At 41.2% G+C, this 18,903-nt stretch overlaps 1 protein-coding gene across 5 annotated transcripts in view; it reads right to left on the reverse strand.

The window, feature by feature from the left end:
* Positions 1-18,903, reverse strand: part of TEX2 (testis expressed 2) — a 49,956-nt gene that overhangs the window by 17,248 nt on the left and 13,805 nt on the right. For all 5 annotated transcript variants that reach the window (XM_035558954.2, XM_050714422.1, XM_035558953.2 and 2 more), the window contains 2 exons: positions 8,267-9,921; positions 731-931 (listed from right to left, as the gene is read on the reverse strand). In XM_035558954.2, the coding sequence (XP_035414847.1) occupies positions 731-931; positions 8,267-9,895 (1,830 nt within the window). In that variant the 5' untranslated portion in view covers positions 9,896-9,921. The remainder of the gene's footprint in view (positions 1-730; positions 932-8,266; positions 9,922-18,903) is intronic.

Here is an 18,903-nt window from a genome sequence, read left to right on the forward strand (position 1 = left end):
AGGGCGGCAGGGAATGAAGGAAGTTTTTCCTTGGTGTTCTCTTTGTCATTCTCTCCCTCTAATTCCCACAGTTTCTTCCTACATCTATACTGCTAAGGCCCTCTACTCAAGTAGCATGCCATAAAAAAAAAAATCTATTCTTTTAATAATGAGATATTGATCATATAATGTCCATGGAATTGACTTTACATGGAACCTGCTCACAGATTTGAGGAAGGCAAATAACATGTAGGAAAACTGTCCTAGAATTACTCTTGATGCAAGCTTCCAATTGCAAAAATCCTGATTTCCTTCCCTAGACTGCAGGTACCAACAGCAAGGCACGTCTGTTCCAGCCACCTCTCACTCGCCTCTTTTACACTCATATACAACCTATGTTCCCTCTTCAAGAGAAATGCAGGTGTTGTCTGAACTGCCCTGGGATAAAAGACAACAACCAAAGATTATGCATTTTGGTGTAAGCTTCAAAACAGTTGTGAAGTAATCTAACATACAGGGAACAATTCTCTAACCTTTTTTTGAACTGACAGAGGAAAATCATGCTTTTCCTTTGCTGTGTAAACAGGCAATTTTTTCTAAATCCTGCTCAGTCTTCCTCCTCAGCACAATCTTTTGCAAGTTTGTCACAAAACAGTTTTGTTTACACAATGACAGCACAAGAAACCAGAGGAATGAAAAAAAAAGTTTTGAAGTATCCTCTGTTAAAATCAAGTAAGTAAGGCACACTCACCTTGCTCTCTGTAAGTTCATAAATTTTCTGGCTGACATACGTGACTTCAGGCTTTGGCTCGTTGTACACAGCCCTTCTAGAAATATTTTTATTGGGTTTTGAAAGTCTTAAGGTGCTTCCTTCAAGTCTCACATAGACTGAGTGAGTCAATGTAGCATGGTATGTTTCTGGATCATAATTATAAATTTCATTCATCCATCCCTAGAGAAGAAAACACTCATTAACAGGCTTTTAAGCTGCTGGAAAAAACAAGTACAGCATGTACACAAAAGTTCAAAAGTTGTAAGTAATTATCCAAGCTTTTGCCAAACTCATGTCACTTACTGCACAAATAAATACAACAGAGCAGTAAATACAGTAAACGAGGCAGCACCAAACTGACAGAGCAGGAGGTGAGGACTGTATCCCGAGCACACAATCTGGTTTTCTGGGCTAGTCATTCTGCGTGAGCAGCACAGTGCTCTCTCTCTTCATCTTCCTCAAATGCTGCGAGAGCTGCAGATGCGGGCTTGCTGGGAAAAGCCACAAGCCAGCCGGCATGGACATGCTGCAGAGTGCTTTGTGCTGTCTGCTTACACAAAGCACGGACATTTTAATCGCCAACAATCAAGGCAGAGCAAACAGCCTGCTTATAGACAGCGCTGACTTTTTCATCGCCAACAATCACGGACTACAATGGAGTTTGCTTTAACACACCATCGCTGTTTAACATTGTTTAAAGCGTTGTGTAACTGCGCTGTTACAACACACAAGTCATACATGTGGATTAAATTCTATTTATTTCTGTGCAGTAAAAGAAAACACAACGCAGAAACAATGAACAAACCCTGCTGTAACCAGGCTGTAGGTACGGGTTCTAACCACAGATGGGATGTTACCCCTAACATCTGGTTACAGGAAGCACAAAATAAATGGGGCAGAACACAAGCTGGAATACTCATTCAGAGAAGACAAATCTTCCATCTCTTAACCCGCCAAACAACATACTTTGATAATGACTTCTACCTGCACATCCAAACGTTAATTCTGCAGACTCGATATTCATTAACATCAACAGACAGTGAAAGAGATGGGCTTCAACAGAGGTGCTCTACAGCATGAAGTGAAATGGCATCTTCACCAACACCTAGGTGCTGCTGGCAGGTGGCAGAGGGGGGAACTGAACGGGCAATCTGGCATGCTTCAAAACAACAGCAAAGTTCTAACTACATGCAAAACACCCCAGGTATTACTGCCGCATTTTAACTTCTTGAATAAGTTTCCACCCACACACTGAAAAGCAAAGTTTATTTTAATGCTCATTTGCTCCAGTGCCATACAATTACTCAAAGCAGACAGCATGCCCTGTCTTAGATGCCATAGTAACAGTGGCATCTATGTTTTGCTTACTCCACCATCGAGTTCTATTTTCACTGTAAATCCTAAAAAAACCTCCTATATCAATTAGCATTCTTTTTATGTTCAGGAAAGATTAAGTCATTCATCTCTGCTCAGCTCTAAAGCTGTCTCTTTAGTAACAGCAATATCAATACTTGCTCTCTGAAGAAGCTTTGTGTCTGATTGCTTACACTGGGTTATATACAACTACCATATAGGAAACACAACACATTAGGAAGAGTTTTCTATAAACCATCAAGGTTCTGCACAGCAGGGCTGCTGTTTGTTTGAGCATATCCTATTTCCTTCCTAGAAATTATTAGTCAAGACATCTTTGAGCAGACAGCAATTAACTTTCAGCCAGGAACTCCAGCTGGACTTACTGAAGCACAAGGACATCAAGTGACTTGCCTAGAGCCACTGTGAGCCATTCGCTCTGTGCAGAACTGAAACATCCATATGGCTGGCAGACCTCCAGAGAGACTCCCACCTGCCCCCCAGATCAGATCTCTCAGCTATTTCTAGCTCAGACAACAAAGTCTGGAGGCCTGCAGCCAGGCAAATGCACAGAGGAAAGTTTGCTGCCTTAAAAGTTTGTCTCCTCCTCCTGCAATGAAGTTCTGTTGAAAAGGATGCAAAAGGCACGAAGAGGAAGGAATGCACGGAAAGGGGCTCTTTTAATGAAGCTTAGCCACACAAGCCATTTTAATAACTGTAATAAGCTATAATGTTATTTTCAGTAGGAGGGTTGGAAACCTCCCTGTATGTATGGCACCCAAAAAGGAAGGGGAAAATACTCCAAAGTTTCTTTAACACCCTGCATGAGATGGAGCCAGCTGAGCTCTCCGACACCAGCACTTGAGCTGAGCAGAGGTCATGTAGCAGGAAGACAACACATGATATACGCATCGCTCTCAACTATCACAGCACCATACCAAGAAGTGAAAACCCATCAAAATCCAAAGCTTCAAAGATGAAAAGCTGGGATTTGAGACAAGATGAACACCTTTGCACACGTATCAGATGCACAAATGTCGCTACGCTTTCCCAGTAGCTATACAGCTCTTCTCCAAGACCTTTACAGTCACATTTGATGTTCTCTCTCCAACATCTACCAAGATGCCCTAAGTCCCATCTGCAATAAAAAGGAGCAAGGCGCAGCCTACAGTAAGTGACTTAATCAGGTTCAGTGAATGTCCAGTATGAAAGGGGACTGTATTGATCCAGTATGTCATCCACTACACCAGCACCCGTCCTATCCAGCCTCCTGCTGTTACAGTGCCAGTACCAGCCTTTCTGCCAGAAGATTTCCTGACACTACATAATTAAACAGAACTCTTGAGGATTCTCTGCCTCCTTAGTGTGTAAATTCTCCCTTCTGTTTTGGCATTTGGGAGCCCTGGAAATTCCCACCTGCTTTTCTGATCCCTGTTATGTGCCCACGCCTTCCACTTCAAACAATCGGAGCAGCTCTATCATCTGCCAAACACACAGTTCTCCCCACTCCTGCCTCCCCTGCTCACTGAACCTAACCAACCAAGTGCTGCTCCTCACAGCACGCCCCTGGTTGTTAGTTCTGAAGAACCACTCCAAGACTCAACGACAATTTCCAGCTGCCTAAGGCACTGAGAGTTCAAAACCTAGAACCAACACAAGGTGAACACAGTTCCTGCCTTAAACAGCAACCTGTGGGGTGATTTCTATACAAGGAGGAGATGGCTGCTTCATGTATTTGAGGCATGGACCTAAAAAAAAGATACAGAAAGTTAAATCTGGGGGTTTTCTTCCAGACAGTACCTGGTCAACAGTCAGCATGAAAGAGATACCACGTTATTACAAACCCTCCCTAAACATAGTTTCCTAATTTCAAAGGATAGGCTCTTTCCTTTTTCCACTCATCTTCCAAGTTGTTTTGTAGCACAGAGAAACACTGCGTGGCTAGAGGGGAATGCTAATAATTCAACAAGTGATGTTTACTATTAATGAATCTGAAAACATGGGCCAGACGCAGCAATATTTGTCCCATCCATCTAACAGTGTTAAGGGGGGATGACACCATTTGCCTTCTCATTTTCAGCATTCTTCATTTTTGTACAGTAAATTGTTTTGCTTAGAATAAAAAAAAATTGCTAAGGTTATCCTAGAAGCTCCCAAATTAATTCCAAGTCCCCATATTTTAAGAATATAATTTTACCAGAAACGCATCCACCCCTCTCTTTGAAAAAACGAAAAGAAAGCTTCGCAACCCAAGTAAGCCATTTTGCAATGCCTCTAAACAGAGAAGTTATATTACCATAACGTACCAGCAACAGGCAAATTTTCCCAAACTATTGAAGCAACAATGGATTTCCTTGTGTAGGAGAGGAGAGACTGTATGATGTTTTTTTCATCCTAGCGAAGTTGTTAAAAATAAGAAATTTAGTAATTCAGGGAGGACAATGACCATAGTCATATGCTAGTCCGCAGCTGCTTGCCCTTTACACTGATCCTGTGATCTCCAGTTGTAAAGGTCAGCAGTTGCTGTGAATTCACAGCCGAAACCAGGCGAAAGTGCCTCCTGCTCAGTTTGGTACCTAACCTGAAACAAGCAGCTGGTTAAAATATTGGGAGGCAGGGCTTTTATAGCAAAGGTCGCGGATATCAGTTAAAAACATAGGCGCACTAACAGGATCTGGCTTCTTTGTTAGACGGCAGAGACTGAAATTCTGGCTTTCAAATGGCACTAAGTCATCTGTCAGAGCAGTGCCACCAACTACTGCAGCCCTCCGGGGAACGCAGGCGGCTCTGTAACGCCAGCACCCCCATAAAATGCCTTGAAAAGGCCTACAACATCTCACTTTTCCACTTTCATACCTCTGGGCTGCAAATTCTTGTTCAAATTGCAGTGCAACAGAATAATTCATGCGAGTAAGAAGGGCAGAGACAGGCCCTGTATCAGCCTTTTCAGGTTATTTAGTTGAAGACCTCGGGCACAGTACACCCTCAGCTGAGCGGGGAGAATTGCAAAAGGCAGCCTTACAAAGGGCCTGGGGACATGGACCAGGTCTGCCAGGGAAGAATACATACCTAAAACCCCTTATTGCTATGATATCTCCAAATACATAAATAAAAGTACCAGCCAACTTCACAATACAAGCCTAACTCTGGATATAACTGCCCCCAGAGCTTCTTAGTGATATTAACAGACGGATTAGTAGCCGTTATCATTAAACGTCACCACCAAATGCTCCAGCACGGAAATTCAGATGTTTTTCAGACCAATGAAATCACACTAATTATGTGAGTCTCTCTTATTACCACTATTTTACAATGGTGCAATAGTATTTTGCTTGATAAATGGGGCAGAACACAATGCATGATTTGAGCTTCTGCTGACGTGGAATAAAAGGTACAAAAGGGGCAGAAGTTTCCACCGCCTTAACTGAAAAATACGTTTGTCTGCCAGAGTGCACTCTCAAACATTAAATCCCTCAAGTGATACTCAGGAACAGTATGCTGGTAAAAAGGCTTCTCTTTCTGCACAGCCGGGGTGCTAAATGCAGGCACTGCCAACGCGGTCTTCTCCTAAAAGTTCTTTCTAATGGAAAAGGTAAATTTATCATTTCCATTTCAGCTGTTACTTAAAACCTTTTGTATCAGCCAGCACAACACAAGGGAACACGCATTTGGAAATGCCAATAAGGAAGTTAGAAGAGCCTAATGCATTATAAAATAAAATAAAAAGCAAACTGTGGACAAAGGCAGAAAAAAAAAAAAGGAAAAGGAAGCTGGAGAACTGAAAGGCACAGAAATAAAAGGGCAAGAAAATAAGCACTGAAATGCATGCGTCTTCTGGTCTTGTTCTCCCCCAAGATCAAAGTCATTAGAATGAAATAAATGTAAAAAGCATACAAATTGGGGGGAAAAAAAAGGAACTTTGACTCCAATCAACTGAAGCACACGCTAACCACCACAGAAGTGTTCAATTCTTTCATATTGCAAAGGAACAATTTTCAGGGAGAAAACACTCATGTTCAGGTATTTTGGCAATTGTTAAGGGGAATTTTCCACTTGATCTTGAAATTCAATGAAAATACAAACTTCTCAGACAATATTTACATGGGAGAGCATACACACATACCTGTGCAAAAATAGCTTGACAGCACTTTGGCAGAATCCCAACCTTTAGAGCCCTGCAAAGGGATCTTGCTTCCAGCTTTTATCATAATGGCATGAAAGCAGCTCAGGCCAGAATACAAGACCAACAACTTCTGAAGAAAGCATCTTCATGCAAGAGTACTGAGTTTGATTTTCCCATATTTGTGTGAGTTTTGTTACACATTAAATCTTTCTCCCATTTTGCAGAGGATCTAAACCACCCATAGCTCATTTTGACAGAGAAAAATTGAAAATATTTGTACGAAGGAGGAATAACTTGCGATCTCCTAAATCATATTATATTGTTCCATTACAATATGGGTACTGCACTGTTTTTTAAACTCCTGAACGATCAAAAAGCCCTTTTATAGGTCTTTACATATTAAAGACAATTACTTTATGTTCAGAAGCACAAGAAATACTCATCAGGTCACACAAAACAGTAATCTACATTCATACAGACTCCTCTGCACTCCTTGCCTGTAGCCATTCCCTTCAAACATATCTCCTGGATAAAAGCATTAAAACGTAGTTTAAAGGTTCCTGCTAACATCTCAAAGAGCTGGCTTAGCAGCAGCCAACAGTGATTACCACAATCTTTACCAGCTTTCATGTATCAAGGCAAACTCATATGGAGGGTCTCAGCACCCAATTAAAAAGGACAGAACTGAAAGTTTAAGATTGGCACACGTAAGCAGAGGGTATATCAAATAGGCAGAGAGGAGTGTTCAGTCTGCATTCACAACAAAGGAAAGACTACAACTCATACCAGTCAAAAAAAAAAATCAAGAACACCAAGACAGCATCAGGGCTAGGCATGCAACTGCTGCCTGTACCCAGCAACAACTGGCTTTTATACCCCATTCCTCCAACTTTTCAGTTACCTAAAGATACATGAGATTTGCTATTAACACACAATAGACTATAGATTCTACAGCATATAACCAATATTGTACGGATTTCAGTCCATGCAACCTTTGTGTTGTCACACAACTGGAGATGCACCTTCAGAAAATGCAGGTTAGATTTAATATTTACTCAAATACAAGAAAGCATTCAAAAATACTCAGAGAAACAAATGATACCAAGTGAAAGTAGTGCAACTATCATTTTGAAATGCTCCTCTTGAACATTAGAAACTAGTGTGTACTTCACTGTCTATTTTTTTCATTAGGAGACTATTATTTTAATTCATCAGAGATGTAAATAGGAGAGGCAGGAGGGGAGCAAGGAAGAAGCACAAAGCACCTCACATAACTAAGTGGTTGTACAGATCACAACTAGACAGACAGCAACGTGCCAGACACACAGAAGCAACAGCAACTCACAGAGTCTGGACAAGAGGAGATGGGGAAGGGCCAAGGAGAGGAAGAAGAATTTTTTTGAGAGCTTCATTTAGAAGCCAGCTCTCAACCATACATTATACTGAACTGTAATCAAGACTATACAGTACAACGTCCAGGATATCATCCTGCAGAGCCAGAGACATCATAACATGCAAATATGCCCCTTTCATTACTCGTTCCTCCTCCCATTCTAATCAGCTACTGTTTGTGGAAAATCCGTATGCTCTCCGACAATCTGTGCTTCACTTGAATGCAGCACTCTTGAATCTTCTCAGACTGAATGGACAAGACAAACTACTGCCTAGACAGTAAAGTACCCCAGGAACAGAATACATCTCCCAAGATACAGCTTCAAGCACTCATGTTATTTTACACACTGAACTCTGACACTACTTGCTCTCAGTATTTCACTGGGATCATTTCAAATCCATCACCAAAACAACTTTCTCTTCTAGTTTTGAAGCAATTCTGTTTTTCTGCGAATCCTTAAGGACATCAAAGTCTCACATATTCTTGGATCCTAAACCATTTTAGTATCTGCCTGTCAAAGCCACATGACCCTGAAACAATACTCTAATCACAAATGGTGATAATTCAGCTCACTTGCACTTTCAGAATATCTGGCTTACTGCTTCGACACAAAATAATGCATAGTGATAAAATGCCATGACCTCACCTTCAGTATTTCAGGTTCTTTGATGTCCAGAGCTCCTGTATTCCACTGCTTTTTCATACTTCCATGCAATTTGAGATATTCGTGAGTACGTGGAATAAGCAGCCAAATCACACAGACAGCTGTCATAAATCCAAGGGCCATTCCAAACAAGAGTCCACTTAAGTAGCCAGGGAGAGGGATAATAAAGTAAGCATAGACTAACAGTGTTAAGAAGTATAAAGTTTTCACTGGTATTTTCGGTTGTTGCACATCCAGATTATTTTCATCTTCACTACTGAGCATAGTACCGTTTTCCTCAGTCACCTCAGGATCGAGCAAAGTTTCAGTAGGTTTATCAGTTTTGCTTTCATCCTCTATCAAGGAAAAGTCTTCAGAATAAAGTTCACAGAACTCCTCATCCTCTCTGCTTGCTAGTGCAGACAACGAACATTTTTCAAGTACGAGTGAAGTTTTCGAACTCACGTCCTTTGTGTTTGCAGACTGAGAGCTTTTGGTCTCTGTCTCTTTTGTGTGTTCCTCGGATGTTTTTGACTGTTCGTTCTTACTCAGGTTAGAGCCGCTACCATAGAAGTCCCCTTCAGAATCACATTCTTCTTCCTTAATGCTGTAGTTGTTATTGCTTTCCAAATGGCCATTCAAACTGGAAAGGTTTGAGAGTTCTGAAGCACTTGAAGATAAGGCTTTGGGCCTGTTGCTACTACTTTCATCACCCATTATTTTACTGAGCAGCTGAAAAGGCTCACAGATGACTTCAGAAAGGCGTCTTTTAGTGTCTTCAATTTTAGCCTCCATTTCAGGTACTTTAAAAAAGGAACGAGTGTCAGAGGGAGATGTTAATGGAGATGAGGGGGCAGTTTTAGAATCACCACCTGTAGCTCGAGGTTGAGTGAACTGTTTGAACAGATGCAAGTTCAGTTTTGAGTCTGGCGGTCTGTAAGACACAGCTTCAGATTCTTGTTTAGAAGTGTCTGTAGACAGAGATTTCACTAAGGTTTTCATTAACTGTCTATGTCTCATCGGTGGGGTTGGTTCTTTTGGTTCCACATCTGTTGAAAGGGACTTGACTAAACCCTTAAAAGGTTTTGAACTAGAAACTGTGGATGATGCACTAGAGCAGACAACTGATCTGCAAGGAGACGAGGATGGGGAAGACGACAAGCTGGCTTTTTGTTCCACAGGTGGTGACACACCTGATAAGCTAGACGTGTGACATGAATGTGATGAGGGAGACAGGACTAGTGGCACTGCACTGAATACGTGAGATGCAGAAGGAGAATCCAGCAGCTTTACACTGTCTGCTGTTGGCAGAACTGCAGGTGACGAGGACAGTAGAGATGCAGAGTTGGCCATGTTAAGCGAGGTAGCTGGACCAGAAAAATCATGGCCAGTATGCTCAAAGCAGAGGTCTTCCTTGGCTTCAAGTGCTGTTACAATGCTTTGGTCATCTAGTTCCTCATCAAAAAATTCTTTAAACTCCTCTTCCTCCTCTTCTTCCTCCTTCCCAAATGCAGAGAAATGAATAGTGATGGTTTCTCGGGAGACAGATCGTTGGACCTGCACTTTTGGTGCTGACTGCTTTGAGGACATTTCACCAGTTTTCTCTGCATGGCTACTGTTCTGACTTGTCATTGCAGGTCCCAGAGACGTGTCTGAGTCTGTAAAGAAAATGTAAAATCCTTATTTTCAAGTGTTAAGCCAAACACAAGAGACAGGTTACATGCAACACGTCACTCTTTTAGAGAACTAAAACACTCTGGACATTCTTCATCTTAGTGTGTTTAAAATTGTCTAGTCAAATTATGAACTGTTACTAAAGAAATTGACTGTAGATCTCTGATCAGTTCAGTGCACATCAGCTGTTTTTACAATAGATAAACTAATATACCCACATTGTACATCAGCTATAGCTACACAGTATTTCAAGCATGTTATCGACCCCTGAAAGTAGACTTAGACTACATTTTCATGTAAAGCAAATATGCAAGTCAAGGTACTGGTGACCATACACAAAGATGGACCAGGAATTAAAAGATCAGCTCTGCCCTTCTGGCTGTGAAGCAGCACTTTATCTCCATTGTCAAGACAGCAAGTTTACCACTTTAGTGACTGAATTATTTTTCAGGAGCTGTTAAAATGCTGTAATCAAACTGTCACACTGAGTTAACGAGAGGCCTTTGCTAATGTTTAAAGAGCTGTTCAGAAGAATGATTATGTGGTGTTGAAGAGATGTGCTCTTCACAAACAGCGGAGGTATTGAAGATTGCATTATCCAGCAAGCCAGTGCCACCTGTTTGTTGTCACCTTTCCACTAAAGGTTGTAGCCCTTTACAGCCACTAGTGGAGTTGCTCATGTAAACATTTCTTAAGTTGTCAGTAAAATGAGCTGGGTTAAACATTTTATAATAGCAGATCTTTGCTACCTGGCTCATCCAGTCACTGGATCAGAAGACAGTATCTATCCACAACTTCCTACTCAGGATGGTTTTCCCTTTTATGGCTCCTAAATTGTTGACTAGTTGATTCCTTGCTTTCTAGTTGATTCCTTGCTTTTTCTAGCACTTGCATGCTTTCCAGTAAGGTGTTGGCTTCTATCCTCCAAACCCTCCAAAAAGTTAGTTTCAGTTTTGATTCAGTTGTGCTACACACATCAGGGAGGCAGCAGGGGCACAAACAAAAACAAGCTTTCAGAACCTAGTCACATTCTCACTTGCCACCTAAAGAGACAAAATTCTTCCTCAAGATCAGATTCTGGCTCCAGCTTTTACTGTGGAACTGTTTTCTTCTGCCACTGATGAAGCTGTTCCTCCAGCCCACTTACGACTCAACAGATCGTCAGCTTCCTGCCACTTCTGTGGGTCAAGTAGTTACTTACCCAGACAGTAAGAACTGTCAGTTATTCAGAAGTTTAGAGATATTACACATATGACCAATAAATGCATAACTCGGTGAGTTCTAAAGTTAGTGAGAAACAGAAGTCTTCCATTTCCTGGCTGGACCAGCACACCTGGGATCCGCCAGCACACAAAACCCACGCTTCCTATAGACACGGCTCCATTTCACATAGGTCAGACAGCAGACTTCTTTTTTAAAGACAAATGAACCAAATTTATTTTGGGGAGTTAAAGAAAAACAACAAACACCACAACACTGGACAAGATACATATCCAACTCTATTTCTACTTGCCTAATGCTGAACCATCAGCTCTTGCATGCCTCTAGCATTTTGTGCTAGTAGTGAAATTGCAGCACTGGCAAATCAAAATTTTGAAAGGACAAAAATTATCCACACGTCTTCCAGGTGATTCAGCCATTACAACACTATACACTACGGAAGAAAAAAAAAAAAAACAACACAACACACACTCAAGGCTTGCACTTGCATATGTTATTGCCATCAGCACAAAATGGCTGACCCTCTCTTTTTTGCCCCTGTCCAGAATACTAATGTGTTACTTTTAAATCAGCTAGAAATTCGCTGTTTTGCTTTGATCTTTAGCACACTATGTTTACACTGTACAGTTAATTACCTTGTGTTTAAACACCAGTTGCCATGCTGTGCTAATGCAGTGCTAATTACCTGAAACAGATGAAGTTTACTTGCACAGACCAAATATACTGAAAAAGATTTTGCTGCTTCCTGAACAAGCAAGATTGTTTTACATCATGATTAACTAGTTATCGCAGACAGGAAGGAAATTCTTGATTAGACAATATTTCTCTACCCTTAAACATGTTTCCATAACATGAATTATGTCTTATGAAAGCACATACTTAAATCAACACCATCAACAGGGCAGCAGGAGCAAACTAAACCCAACCACACTTGCATTTTGACATCCTCAGCCCATGACTGAGAGGGGGTAAGTGTAGTATCCAATACCCTCAACAGCTGGTCTAAGTGGCATTTCGGTTGAGGAGACTGGTTTGCAGGAATGACCACTTCTATTTGGGCAAATAAGTGATTTTTAACCTTGTTTGATCTTGCTGGTACTTTCTAAATCAACCCTCATTGCTTCCACTTTTTATTATCCCTCACTTCCTTCCCAAGCTGTTTAAAAGTGCTGCCTCCTGCCCAATGTCCCAGCAGCCCACTTGAAGGGGCACAACTCCAAACCAACCCTTTGCAGATCACATAGATACTTACAGAAATGTATTTTGCCATTGATTCTTCTTTTTAAAGCTACACTATGCCCATCTCCCCTGCTGCCTTCTTAGTTTTTGTTGTTGATTCTAAATGTGCAAGGTATCAGTTTTATTTACGGAGCAGTCAGTCCTGAATACGTCTTAGATCCTCAGGCTTCAAACAATTCAAAACATGAACTTTTACCTGTAAAGGCCAGAGGCTGATAAGAAACTAAGTCTTTTCCCCACAAAAGCCGGAACTTCGTATGCTTTTGCAGGGTGGAACGAGAGCGCCGTGCAACTAACTACTGCTTCCACTTGCGAATTAACCACCTGCACTCCCACCACGGGCCTAACAGCTACAGGCCCTGATCCTCGCCCACTGGCATTATTTCCACAGTGCTGCCACAGCCAGCAACAGGAAGCCGAGCCAAGAGCACACACGTGCTACCTGGGAATGGAAGTATTTTCTGTTGAGCCCTTCCCCACTGAGCTAGGATGCTGGGCAGTGCAGTAGCTGAGGATGTACTTTCCGCTCGGCTGCCAACACATCGCCACCACGCCGTGATTCACCTGCTGACGAACAGGAACACCCAGGGAGAGACCAGGTGTTGGGCAGCGCTTGGTCGGCTTAGGCCACGACACCTTTTAAAAGCCTTGCAACACTGCTCTTACCTACACCAGGAATGACTAATTGGGATGCCTGCTAATGAGGGAATGTTTCTGTATTTGTCTCAAAGCACGCCCACCCCCAGTTCACCTTATGGTCTTGCACATGTCACAGAAAGGGCTCAACAGAATCTACTTTGACAACTCCCTTTCAAAGACAGGAAGAAGAAAAAGCATCAGATATTTTTACCTGTGTTTATAGGGACAGTGTTTATAGAAATAGCCAAGCACTCCAGCAATCTGTGCTTTTGCCTAACAGCACTCGGCTTTCTCCAGAACTGGCAAACCCTTTTACCTGCAGCAGACAAACATAAAACCCACCCTCCTTCACCTGAGCCTTAGAAACCATCGACTCTGTATCACTGAGAACGCACACAGCGCACCAGCAGAAGTCTATTGGCTTCCCCTACACAGAGAGGGGACATAAATCATTTCCTTATTTACTGTATAAGAAGTATTACGGGACTGAAGAAATCCATCTTATGCTTCACAAAATCATGTTGCTTTTTCAGAAGCTGGGGAGGGAAAGGTATTTATGGTGCTACTACTTGTCCAAATGGCTTGCTTACCTTAATTACCTGTATGTTTACCATTGTGTATGACATATCTGGAATGTATGTTTATGTCCATTCTGCTCTCTAACAAAGAGATCAACAATTTGAAAAGCAGAAGCCATTCGGCCAAAGGAAACACTTAGAAGCTACAGCTTTTCCAGAAAGCCACAGAACAGCTCAATCCACAGTGCAGGAAGAAGAGAACTCAAGAAAAAATCCTGCATTTTGCTAGCACGTGACTTCTGGCTACGGTAGTGGAAATTTTAGAACTCTTTTTGATTCTGCATTACCGGTGGGCAGGGCTAGGTTTCAACCTGGGACGTACTCCTTTGGTTGCAACCACGGCTATGGGGGGTAGGGAGCCCATGCACATATGGAAAGCAGGATAAGGCTTGCAAAGCAGATTACATTGAAAAGACGACTAAAGCACTGGGCCTTCCCTGCTGATTAGAGGGATATCAGCAATTAGAAGATTCATTGAATATATATGTGTATGTATAAAGAACAGAATATGATGTTCAAAATAAGTCTGCTTTTCTCCTGTCTGCAGACTAGGATGCAACTTGGATGCATCCAGGATGTTTAACCGAGCATTTACTCCCTCTCATGGCTCACAACCCCACGGTGCACAAAGCACACCTGGACGTTTTCTCACCTTGTCAGGCAAACTTTGATGCACATCCAAACTAGCAATAACAATACTTCAAGCAATTCATGTGTACAAATGCCTTCTACTCAAACCTTTTGCATCACAAGAGGGACTAGGTTTTATCACTTTGAAGTCCATGGGTAAAAAAACAACATCCAGTTCTCTTCCAGGTATTGAGAATAGACTGAGATTTACTTCTGTTTGCATATGCTTTCAGAGCTCACAAGTTAGAATAACTGTCACATATTTACCTCAGCAGAAGCAAGCTTTCTTTTATAAGAATTCACTCTTAAAAGACACTGAAGTGCCTGTTTTAGACAGCTATACTGTCAGCTTCACGGACGAAACAAACCACTTGTTTTCACACTAATGATTTAGAAAATGGTTCAACCAGCGCACAAAGCACCAACCAAGAACCATCTTAAAAGAACAGGTCAAAGTTGCACATACCACAAGTATTCTACCCACCCCATACACAGTTCAATTTAGCCACATTTAGGAATTAAGTAAGGGAAATTCAGTAGAGCAATTCAATGTTTTTTGTAATCCTTCAGTTGGAGAAACAGAACAGATTGGGTAACTAAATTCACACATATTGCAACAGGCCGACAATTCCAGTCACATTGCTGTGACTTAATGCAACATCCACACAAGGGGGAAAGGGCATCCCCTATCAGGAGAACACGTTCAGAAAAATTTGTAGCAAGGTTTAAAACCTGGCAGAGTATTTTGGGGGCTTACTGCTGCTAAATGCAGATCAAAAAAAGTGCTTTATACAAAACAGGAATTTCTTTCCTGCTGAGTAAAAAGTCTTACAGGTTATTAAAAACATTTTAATACTTTTCCCTTTATCTGCCAGTTGCATCAGAAGAACAAGCCCTAAATGCTACCCAGGAAGCCACTAATTTGATTATTTATAATGCCACAATTTGACTTCATGCAGATTGCCACCACAGTTCAAAGGGAAAAATGCTTCCAACTGGTCACACTTCTGCTTTCACCCACAATCCTGTGCCATCGTTCTTTCAAGAGGCAAACCTCTTGGGAAATTACCATCTCCTAGGCCAGGGAAAAATGTGGTTCTTTAGGACTGACAGGGATCTTTTTTTCTTTTGGGTTACTCAATAGTCATTTCCAAGCTTCAACTTGTAGACAGGGAAATGATTCATACACTAAATCTACTCTCCATTTGTGTAGCAAGGAGTAGTGAATTTGTTTGAGACTATCTTTGCAACAGCTACTTGGTGTGACAGAATTGCTACGGAAGACGTTACATTAACATAGGACAGGACGACTCCAATGCATTAAGCCACTGGTCCTAAACCAGGCTAGAAGCACGCCAAATGTCTCCCAGTTCAAGAATACCTACCTTCACAAGGCAACTTGACCCAAGATACATATTTGCTCTCAGAAATTACAAATTCCAGCTGATTTGATAGAGACTTAGGCAGTATCTTCCTTCAAACACTGAGTGATATGGGAGGATTGTTGCTATTCTTTAAACTCACTTAAAATAAATAACAAAACTCACCGCCTGAGAAAATTCCATCTATTAAGAGCTAGAAGTCTTCACTTCAGGTCCTTCAAAACAAAGCCACAAGTATTAATGAGCCTATCTGTTACAGTATTGATTTAGGCAACATTTTAAATCAGAAGTTTACACCTCCAGTAATCTTACACCACTTTGCCACAGAAGTAGCCTAGAAAGCTAATTCCAGTGTATTTAGTCCAGAATGATCTCACTGAAGCGGAGATCACAGCTCATGGGACGTTATCTGCCACGTAAATTTCATCTCATTGAACTCGTTTATACCATAAGAGACAAAAAAGGACACAAAAAGCAAATTTCAACATCCTTTCCTATTCCCGTTCAAGTTTCTTATTATCACAAATGAAATTCCTCTGGAATCTCAATGAGTTAAAGGAATAATAGGTATTAAGCATGGAATACATTAACATCCACTAGTCATTACTTTTAAATGAACTACACAAAAACCATTGGTAATTACCATCACCCGATCGCCCTGTGAAATCTGTGTGTCAGGGATCTGGTTACCCAGCCTGATGATAATGCTTTAAAGCTCCCTGTCCAACGAGAGCGAGAAGAAAGTTCATGCAGCTGGATTTGAGATACAGAAGGGAAAAACAGAGGAACAAAATAATTGTAAAACCTTTATACAGAAAATCTGGAGTTACAGATAGGGAAAGACAGGCTTGCAAGAAGCACAGAAATGGGGAATTTGATATCAGTCAAGTAACATTAGAATACAGGCCAATGTGTTCAGCGGGAGCCAACCCTAGGATCACAGCAAATACTTCCGATAGCCAACATAGGTGGTGCCACCCTCTATACACTGTAATATATACATACAGCTCTTCCATAACACGTACCTCTAGCAGAGGTCAACCAAATCAGTTAAAACAGGTAAAATACCTCTATGAGTTCTTTCTGAGCCTCATAAAAGAAGGATTCTGTTTTTGTGCAAGTGCATTTAAGATTAGAAAAATCCAAGTTAAATAATCATTGTTTAGCTATGTTCAGGAATACCTGAAATCTTGCTTAGGACCTTTCATTTATAACGAGAACTATAAATCTACCAGAGGTACAAGAGGGGTTGTTTACCAAAATCTAGGACAGAAAGGTCAAATAAAAATTGCAATGGCAAGTAAATAGTCTTTTTAAAATCCCAGTAATTTTGAAGACAAGCAATATTAAAAAGGTCCTTACTACATGCTTGTATCTAAAATGCTTCAAAAATGATAAAAATTGTTAGATGTTAGCCAAGTGGGTCTATTTCTATCTTAACATTTTCCCCAAAGACCTAAGAAAGGTCAGCTACCACATTAGTTTTTCTGCCTTCACCAAAAGATTACTTATTATTCCTTCCCATTCTCCTTCCATGACACATCACTTGCACCAAGAACTTCATAAAGCTGCACTAGAGTTTAATTTTGACAAAAAAGCAAGCAGTTAAAGGTTGTCCAAAAAAAAAAAAACACACTTGTCTTTTCTGAAGACTGAAGTGAAATAATTTAAAAGAAATTGAACATTTCCTCTAGTAGGAGAAAAAGAGAAGTTAATCCAAAGAGAGAAAATATGCAATAACTCATACAAGAACAGTAAGCAGTGGGCGGAGAAGTCACTGTAATTTACAACTTATTGCAACACTTATTCTTTTTAAAAACAAGAACACAGAAACACGAGGAGCTTACTGCAAACAGAATGAATTGCAGTTGCAGGACAGCAGAAACTCCCGGGCTCTTCGTCCCTTCCAGCCCGTGGGCAGAACCGTGTCTGTTCTGCTGGGCTTCAGAGGCAAGCCACAGTCTGCAGCCAACAAAGCAGCTCCCATCAGCACCAGATTAAGAACAGGGGCAGCAGCAAATCTGCCAAAGCATAAGACACAGAACTAGCTGGGAAACCATGCCTCTGGCAGCTAGCACAGTGCTTTTAAGTCCCCAGTGCTGGGAGCTGTCAACACAGAGGCAAGAAGGCAGCTCCACCAATCCGATGACATGTCTAGACAGAGGCTGCTGCCTTACCATCATCTTAACGTAGCATTTTCCAATTGCTATAGGTGAAATATTATTTTGCAACAGAACTGCTTCTCTGAAATTCCAAGAAGTCAGAAGAGGCATGAAGGGAGCGTCTGTAGTGTCAGCCACACGTTGAGCCCGCAATCTGGTTCTTCACCTGCAGCGCTTCAAGAACTCTTTTCTTACAGACAAGTCTCCAACATTTCAATGAGATAAATATGCACTATCCTCCCTTGAAAATTCGAACTGTGCAGAAAACAATTTCAACACAACCTCTACTGATGTTTCCTCACCAGTGACAATGCTTCTGGTGAAGCCCCAATACACTGAGTATTATACCTGTTAGTCAGGCACTGGGGAAAGAACTGCTGTAGGATCTGGAAGTTGCTGTTACCATAGTCAGCTGATAAACTATGATTTTATTTTTAACAGATTCCTCATACTTTCAAAAATACGTTCTCTGCTCTTTGCAGTAGATGCAAATTGCAAGGAAGCATATTTTCACTAAAGGTTTACTCCTAGTTCGCACAAAGAACAAATAAAAATTCTAGCACATTATACTTTCTCCATTCACTTGCTCTCCTCCTATCGGCTACTTCATTCTTGTTTCTCTATCATTCATAATTGCAAACAACATGTAGCATTTTTCTATCCAAAAGATCTTTATTCAGTATACCAAAGTCAACTCAGCATTTAACAGTTCACAGGCACTCTATACAAGCTCTCTCATTCCCTCAACAGAACAAAACAAAGTAATAAAAGAATAAATCACACAACCAAATCCCCCTTCCATCACAGGTTTTGGAGATTTAGTCAATTGCAATATCACATATAGCTATCTTAAAAAAGGACATTCCAATACTTATTTTTCCAGGTAACTAGTTGCTGGGATCAAAATCAACCCCCCAAAAACTAATTTGGTCATGAGTGAGAAGAGAAGCACCCCAGAAAAGTAAAGGTTTAGAGACTTTGATCTGAAAACTCCTGCAGCAAGGGATTTAGAAATAAACGCATTAGAAACAGAGCATGCACCAAGAGAGAGGGGTCAGCTTCTGGCACAGCCCAAAGCCAGCTTTTTCCACTTAGGAGAGCAGTTGTTTCAACCC

This window comes from Cygnus atratus, chromosome 18 (genome assembly GCF_013377495.2).
Source record: "Cygnus atratus isolate AKBS03 ecotype Queensland, Australia chromosome 18, CAtr_DNAZoo_HiC_assembly, whole genome shotgun sequence".
Taxonomy (NCBI): Eukaryota; Metazoa; Chordata; class Aves; order Anseriformes; family Anatidae; genus Cygnus; species Cygnus atratus.